This window comes from Drosophila sulfurigaster, chromosome 3 (assembly GCF_023558435.1).
Source record: "Drosophila sulfurigaster albostrigata strain 15112-1811.04 chromosome 3, ASM2355843v2, whole genome shotgun sequence".
NCBI lineage: Eukaryota > Metazoa > Arthropoda > Insecta > Diptera > Drosophilidae > Drosophila > Drosophila sulfurigaster.
This window is the reverse complement of record NC_084883.1, coordinates 19,296,316-19,305,029: the sequence shown is the minus strand read 5'-3', so window position 1 is coordinate 19,305,029 and position 8,714 is coordinate 19,296,316. Positions and strand designations below refer to the sequence as shown.

Below are 8,714 nucleotides of genomic sequence, written 5' to 3'. Positions count from 1 at the left end.
ATTCGAATTCTATATTCATATGTGATTTTAAATGATAATTTTAATCTTTATACATTTTAGGAAGATAAACTAAATCATCTTTATTATATATTAATTTGTATTTAAAAATGCAATCATTTATATTTTTTTATCTTTTTTTTTTTTACATTCCTCGCTTAGTCTGTAAGTTTAATGCCGCCAATAAACTGAAAATATCCCCCCACAGTGTTTTCCCCACTCCAACGCTGCGTATGAGTAACGAGGTGTGCAATGCCAGGGTTACCAGACCCGCTGCCAAGGTGACCCTCGCTTGCGGTCTAAACAAGGCAAAACAAACAAACCGGAGACCGCATAGTTACTATCTCAACTGCTGTACACATTTTGAACGCAGTGAAAATATTCCATCCACAGTGAATTGAAGCCAAATTTTAGAGCAACATCTTCTTGCAACATGCCTTGTCTATCGGCCTGCAATGTGCGTTTTGTGAGCGCCGAGGCGCAGCTGAAGCAACGATGCCAAGAGCTAAGAGCACGGGCCCAGACCGCAGCCTATCGTCCGCCTCCGGGTGGCTTTAGACCCATGACATCGATGGCCGCCAATCCACCGAGTTACATGAGCTATCGGCGACGCAGCGAACAATTTGCTGCCTTCGATCAGAAGCAATTAAAGCGCAATGAACGCGAACGGCGACGCAATCAAGGTGCCAAGGAGCTGGTGCTGCGACCCGCTGAGCTCAAGCGGCTGAAGCAACAATGTCAGGTGGTGAGCATCGATGACAAGCTGCAGGCCATCGAGAGGAGCGAAACAGAACATCGCCGGCAACTGCAGCTAGTCGAAGAGACGAAGCAACGCTTCAAGGCCATCGATGCGGCACGCAAGGCGGAAAAAGTGGAGCCGCAATGCGAGGAGGTGAGTGCCGCCTTGGAGGAGCAGAACACGGTGCTAAGTCGTGCTCTGCTGGCAAAGCAGGAGCAGGAGGAGGACGTGAAGCGCATCAATCGCATGATACTCGATGCCAAGTGCAAGGCGGTGCGTGAGGCGCAGATCCAAGAGAAGCAGCAAATGGCTAAAGCGTTGCGCGAAGACGACGAGCGTCTGGCCAAAATGGTCAACGAGCGGGCCAAGCAAGCGTTGAGTGCTGAAGACGAACGCGAACGTTTGGAGATCGAGAAGCGAGCAAAGTATGCGCAGGACATTCGCCAGCAGCTGAGTGAGCGGGAGAATCAACGATTCCTCGAGGCACAACGTGTGGCTGCTGAGGCCAAGCATTTGAAGAAGGCAACCGAGTTGATACGCGAGGAGGAGGAGCGACAGCGCAACTTCATACAGCTGAGGAAACTCCGTTTTCGTGAGGAGCTGCAGCGCATACGAGAGATGTCCAGCGTGTTCAAGACAATGCTCATCGAGCAGGAGCGTTTGGCTGAGCTGCGTGTGGCGGCTTATATGCGTGAGAAGCAGGCCAAGGAGCGTCAGCTCAAGGACACACAGAAGCTGCTGAAGAAGGAGTTTGAGCGGCGACAGCAGCGCATCTACACAATCGCAGCCGAGGCGCAGGAGACTCGCGAAACCAACGAGGAGCTGAAGTATCTCAAGGAACGCAATCGTGTGGAGCGCGAGTACCGCCAGCGCGAAAAGGAGGCAGCGATGGCCAAGAGAATGGCCGAACGCGATCTCCTCGAGTCGCGTGCCCAGCAGGCGCAGGAGATGAAGCAACGCATTGCCCAGGAGATTGCCCATGCCGAAGAGGAGTTCAACAAGGTGCTGGAACGCATGCGTGACGAGGAGGAGAAGCAGCGACGCTTGGATCGCGAACGAGAGGAGCGCAGTCAAGTCTATAGACGTGATCTCAAGCAACAGATGACGGAGAAGGAGGCGGAGCGACGACGACGCGCTGACATCGAGCAGGATCGAATGCAAAAATGGTTGGAGCAAGAGCAGCAACGAGATGCCAACATCAAGCATGTGATCAGCTCGAAGATCGCAGCGATGCGAGAGAATTGTTTGCCAGAGAAATACTTAAAAGAGGTTGAGAAGCAGCTAAAGAACATTCAAAGCTCGCGCAACCGCAATCGCATACGCTAAAGCGATTAAAAGCGGCATAGCTTGCGGCAGTCGTCGCAGTCAGTTTGTATTAACATAGCGCGCCTAGAAGTATGCAACACTTTTCTACCACCTTGCAATGTGAACTTGAACTTTGCTGAACTACGTATAAACGTATAATAAATTAAGATAAGCACCACACAATAATGCACTCAAATAATTGATTGAAATATGGTTTACTCAATAAAATGAACCACAAAACTGTGGCAATCGTAAAATGTCGATTTAATAGTGAAGCTTAAGCAAATTTAAGCTTCCGCCTGAAAGTATGCTACAGGAATTGGGCAACCGCAGCTTAAGTTGGCTGGAAATGAAATCAAAGGCATTGACGCTATAACCATGACATTGTTGCGTGCTCACAGTTATTCACATCCAGATCCAACTAAAGACCTTTCAATCCCACACGCACACACACACGCAAACACATTCACATGGCGCTAATTTCTAACCAGCTGGGTGCTCAGTTTGCCATTCCAAAGATGTCTTGGCCTAACTTGGCTGACTCTGGCAGCTCGAGGCAGTCACAAACACACACCACAAACAATTACGAGAGACGACGAGTTGTGCACATGCCAAAAAACTACGCCTCACTACCGTGAAAAAGTGGTAGCAACTTTTGGCTACAATAAAATTTTATTATGCCACACACATACGCAACGCAACACACATGTGTAGAATAGAGTGTGGTGGGGAGCGGGAAGGGAGGCAAACAAAGCAGCAACTGACGCTGAAACTGAAGCTCAAGATGCCTTGCGTCGATGCTAGCGTCTCAGTCTCAGCCTCAGTTGCCGTCGACAACGAAGAACTCTTGTGCATGGTTCAATTATCGTATTTCATGATTCGTTAAATTTTCGCATACGCCAAAAAAATACGCAAGACATTGCTAGAGAGACCCCCAAAGAGACCTCCACCTCTCTCTTGCCTGTCCCTGCTCCTGCATATGATTCCTGCAATGCTCCTTTCCCTCCACCCCCCCTTCCTAACAGTGCTGGCAAAGAAAAGCCAAACTGAAAAACAGGTTTTCCCCTAGCAACCATTGTGATGTCTACCTACAATGAAGTTGACGCTGGAGACGGCATGGAAAACTGGCAGACTCTCTGGCTGGCTGCCTTCGGTTCGCTTCGCTCTCGCATGTGGCAGTAATAATTCCAATGACAATAAACGTTGTCGTATTTACAAGTACTAACACACACACATACACACGCACACACACGCAGACTCCCGCACACTGACATGAATTGATGAGAAAAGTTTTTGAGGAAATGTCAATAGAGTCGCTGAGACAAACTATGCATCGATGTCGACGTCGATGCTGATGTCGAAGCTGACGCTGATGTGCGGCATGTGAGGCAAAGAAGTCTGTCAGCAACAGTGGAAAGCTGCGAAAAGATTCAAACAACATTATTGATTCGCATAATCCGTTAATATAATAATGTATACAGTAAAACAAACACGAAATACACATAATTTGACAAAATAATTGAACTCAATATTGCATAATTATATGATTGATATATATATGATTGAATTTCAATTTTTTTAAATTTTAGTCAACGATATTATTTACTTGTAGAAGCAGATTTTGTACTATTACTATTACTAGTATGGGAAGACCTAAAATGAGCATGAAATTTATCGAAATTAATTTTCAAATTAATATTTATATTTTACTAGCTGCAGACATAATAATATTTGATTTCACTTCATAATTTTAGTTATAAATATATTTTGAATCCATTGCAAATCTCACCCCAGCGATGGGAAAGTATTTTTTTGGCCCACTGTTTGGCAGGATTCGTTGGCATTTATAAATATCATGTGCGGCAAAAGGTAAAAAGCCAAGAAACAGATATTGTAATTGGAAAAAATAGTAAAATGCAGCTGCTGCATTGCACTCAATGGCACACACACACACAGACACACGCACACACATGCCCCACCCTCAAAATAGTAGACGAAATTTATCTGCAAGATTGCACACAATTGTTTTGTATTAGTAAAGAGATCTTTTGTTGCCCCCCTTCATATGTGAGTATTCGAATATGCGAATGGTATGGTATTGGTATCTTCGAGTAGCAACGAGTATCTACGATATGTGTGCTTAAAAATAAATTGCTCGGCTTTAGTTTTGCGTTTTATTTCTATGGCTTTTCTCGCTGTGGTTTTCGCTTTTGCCTCTGCGGTTTTCGCATCTGTGTGGACCACAAAAGTCTTTTGTCGTTGTACTTGAAGGCAGTTCAAAAGCGGCAGATATCTGTATCTCAGTATCCGTATCTCGCTGTAAATGTATCTCCAAAGTGTATGCATATCTAGGTGAATAGGTAATGCACCTCAATTGCACAAATTTAAACATCAATCGTACGTTTTCCTGACATGCTAACTACAAGTACTTGTAAGTATTATCTAGCATATAGTGTGTGGGCGGATGGGAGGGGAGGGAAGGTAAAAATCAATATATACGAGAGCGGAGATAAGTAGATTGGCAATTCACTTAATTATGCCAATGCAAAATACGAATACGAATGCGAGCAGAGTTCCATCAAAATGGATTTGCGGCAAGCAAATACTACATGGAGGTCATACAAGAGCAACTGAGCAAATTGATTTCGGTTGCTTAAATAGCATTATGTAATTATCAATCAAATAGAAAATCTATAAGAGAGCAATCACTCAATATCCGCAACTGTTGCTTATCGAGTGTATTTTCAGTATAAACAAACTTCAAGCGAATATTCTTTTGGACACTATCGAAAAATAGAACGCAGTCATTCGCCATAAAGTAATGATAGGTTTTATGATGATTTATAAAGAATTCATAAAGTTTTCTTATATAAAAATGTCTAATTTAGGCCAATAGTTTCCATATCAGCTATATGATATGGGAACAGAATTGCAATTCGATGGAATTGTGTTGTGGGCAGAATGTGAAGTACATTTTTATAATAAGCACTGAAAATATAGTTTATAAACAATTCGCAATTGAAAGAAGCATATTTATTGTACAATTGAATTGCAATTCAATATGTCAGCTCTAAATCTTGAAAGCATTAAGCCTTAATGACACGTGTGGTGATTATCAGAAGGATTAAAGTATTATTTTCTTATTGCTGGCTAACTTTTATTTTCTTCGAATGCGGAGAATAAAGTATATAAATAGTTGCTAAAAACCATTGAAGTAACTAAAGACAAAAAATAACTAAGAAAGCTACAGTCGACTGAGCTCGACTGGGAGATACCCGCTACCTATTTTTAATGAAAGCAAAATAAAACCATATTAATATACTGCATATACCAAATGCTACATATAGTATAGTACTACATTAAAATATACCACAGAGTGCAAAATATACATACAAATATATTTCTTATACAACTACTACAATTTTTATCTGTTCGCAAACAAAAGTTAAGGAATCATAAAAAGTTATTATTGTATTTAACAAGAATCAAACTTCAAAATTACGCTTGGTGTTTTGATTTTTATCGAATTGCGATTTTCTTCTTCAGTTGTGTTCAGATCAAGATCAATTTTACCCACAGAATAAATGGAAAGTTTAAGCATATTCGAATTTCATTTTGTTGACCCAAAGCAAGTGTTGGCAGCACGGCGCCAAATGTCTTATGAATGTGCAAAGACAATATGTTTATATTGATTTATCAGTCGCAGCGTAGTTCCACAAGATATGATTATGAAATTCCTGCAAGTTTACTTAGTATATATGATTAGATAGGGAACACGCCTAAGTACTCGTACTACAAGCTCGTAGTTTATTCACAATTTGTGCTCGGGGGTAAACCACAATTACAGAAATATTTGTTTTATCGACAAGAGCTATCAGCAAAAAGCTGGTTGGTGCTTTTTTTCTTTGTCTTATCTGACGCCGTGTGATAAGAGATCTTGGAACCACAAGAAATTGCCGAGGAGATAAGAATTCTATGAATTTTGCAGTGAATATTTGAAATATATTTATAAAGTGTCCCCCCCTCGCAGTAATTTCCATAAATCAATTGAACAATAAACAAACAAGTGTTATTTATTATAGCGGAGAACAAACACTTGTCCCTCCACAAACGAAAGAGCAAACAACATCTCTGTCTCTCTCTTTCACACATTCAATTAACACTAAGTAAATGCTAATAAATTGTTTTTATTTATATTTTTTGTTCAATAAATCTTTTATAATGAATTGTTAGAGTGCTTTAACTACAACTGTCTCTTTTAATATTGTTTTCAGATTTTGTTTTTTTATTTGTAATTTGTTCATTATTTATAAGGCCTTATCTCTGCGCAAGCAATGAAAACTATGCAGCAACTTCGACGTCGCAGTCGCAGTCGCAGTTGACGGCGACTGCAGCTGCAGATTGTGCCAGCTGATTGAAGCAAGTTGTTGTTGTTGGCACTTCAAAGAGGCGGCTGCGACGTGACTGCGGCTTTGTTTACAAACAAAACAAGCGCCCGGCCGCCGTAGTAGCCACAAGACGAGGCAGATAGACGGGGCAAGAGATACGCCAAAGTCGTCGTCATCGTTGTTGTCGTCGTCGTCGTTGCCACTGCCAAATCAAATTAAATTTTCTTTTAATTTAATGTGCAAGATTTGCCTTTTTCTGCTTCTGCTGGCCCACAACACGTTTCGTGACCACTGTGCGCGCCCGCAGCGTTGCCAGACTGTTGCACCACAGCACCACAGCACACAGCACCGCACAGAGTGTTGCACAATGTGTGTGCTCGTGTCTTGAGGCATTGGATTTCGTAAATCATGCAGAGTACTTGGTCTGAGCATGGTCTACTCTACTGTGCATATCAGGTAAAAAGAGTTGCGCCGCGCGCTTATCACATTTTTTTTTTCTTGGTTTTTTTCGGTGTTTTGCTTCGATTTCTAAATGGAAAAATTGTCGAAATTTTGTCGTAATGCACAATGGGCATTTACCCCACCAAATCCAAAACAGATAAGTTTCTCCTTCTCCTTCTCTTTCTCTTTCTTAGACCGCATTTGGCAAGCTCAGCGTTCCAGAATGCGGTGGCGGGGGCGGTGGCGACGGCGTCGGATTACGCGTTGTGGGCAGCTTGTAGTCAACGTCAGCGTCGCTGCTGCTGCTGCCGTCGTCATCGTCGTCGCAGTCGTCGCGATCGTCTCTGCTGTCGTCGATGTCGATCTCGATATTGTCGTCTACCTCAATGTGGTGCTGCCCACAATCGGTGTGGTGCGGTGTGGCTGCCACAGCGGCGGCGGCGGCAGCCAAGAAATGCACCTTTGTGGACGTCGTCGAATTATTATTCTCACCCAGGAGCTGGTGATGATGATGATGATGGTGATTATGATTAAGATGGCGCTGGTGGTGGCAACTGCAGCAGCAACTGGTTGGCGCACACACGTAGCCGAGTGCAACGGGATTAACGTTGTGCGGCGGCCGTGCATGCAACAGATCGCCCACATAAATGGCCGTGATTGTGGCATAGACAACGCCCAACACGGCACCAGCCAAGACATCGGACCAATGGTGCCAATAGTCGGCCACACGGCTCAGCGAGACATACAACGCGGCCATGAGCAACAGAAACTGGAGAATGTGCCTCATGACGCGCACACTGCCGCGTCCCTGCCACACACTGTGCACATAGAAGGCCAGCAGACACATCGAATAGAAGCTGAGACTGCTGTGGGCGCTGGGAAAACTAACGTGCAGCTCGCGCAACTGTTGCGTCGATAGATTGCGATTGCTGCAGTAGAATTGCTGCACGTAAACATCGGCATTGTGGGCATCCGAGCAGCTGGTGCCGTCGTGCAGTCGCGGCTGGCAGGCACTGTAGAAATGCGGACGCAGTCGACCCACCACGTGCTTGGCCAGCTCCGTTGTCAGATAGGTGGCGATGAAGCCGAAGCTGAATGTTGCCTGCGCTCGCCACAAATTGCGCAGATATTGCCGCATGCGCAGATGGCGACAGATGCGCATGATCTCCACCACGCTGATGAAGAGCATGGGCATTAGGAGCATCATCACGAGTAGCATGGGCACCGTGATCGTGCATTCGTGGTACGGATAGCGAAGCGAGAGATCCGCACAGTAAAATCCGCGCTTAAACGTGCGCATTGTGATTGATTGTTGGTAATTTCGGAGTTAATTCGGAGTAAATTCGGAGTCAGCAAAGTGGGTTTCAATAGTTGATTTGCTAACAGTCAATGCAGTAACTTTTTTGTAGTTGTGGTTTGAATTTGATTGAATATGCAGGAAGATTTCTGTATAGATATTTCGGAGTTAATTCGGAGTGAGTGCAGCGCTGCTTGAACTGTTGTTTAGTTGAGTTATATTGACAAGTTTAAACGGTCGATTTGCTAAAAGTCAATTTGTTTTTGTTGTGGTTTGAAGCGTGGATTGAATTTGTAGAAAATTTGCAATACTTGTCTTTAATTTTTGTATCACTTTGCAAATTTCGGATTTAGTTTTGAGTGGGTTAAGTTCTAATGGAATTATTATTTCGTTGAGTTATTAAGACTGCAGGTTTTAATCATCGATTTGTTAAAAGTCAATCGGCTTTAATATCTTTTTCAGTAAATTTGATTTAGTTATAGTTCAATACTTGTCTTTAATTTAAGTTTCACTTTTTGTTTGACAAATTCAGAGTCAATTTAGAGTG

The 8,714-nt window shown here is 43.3% G+C and overlaps 2 protein-coding genes across 2 annotated transcripts; one reads left to right on the top strand and one right to left on the bottom strand.

The window, feature by feature from the left end:
- The first annotated feature begins 202 nt into the window (after positions 1-202).
- LOC133845698 (trichohyalin) lies at positions 203-2,757 on the top strand. Its single transcript, XM_062280240.1, has one exon. It carries the CDS (start codon positions 431-433, stop codon positions 2,060-2,062), a length of 1,632 nt encoding a protein of 543 aa, XP_062136224.1. The 5' UTR covers positions 203-430; the 3' UTR covers positions 2,063-2,757.
- A 3,540-nt stretch (positions 2,758-6,297) lies between these two features.
- LOC133841971 (putative phosphatidate phosphatase) lies at positions 6,298-8,224 on the bottom strand. The gene has a single exon (XM_062274839.1). The coding sequence runs from the start codon at positions 8,168-8,170 to the stop codon at positions 7,061-7,063; it is 1,110 nt and encodes a 369-aa protein (XP_062130823.1). The 5' UTR covers positions 8,171-8,224; the 3' UTR covers positions 6,298-7,060.
- Between the last annotated feature and the right edge of the window lie 490 nt (positions 8,225-8,714).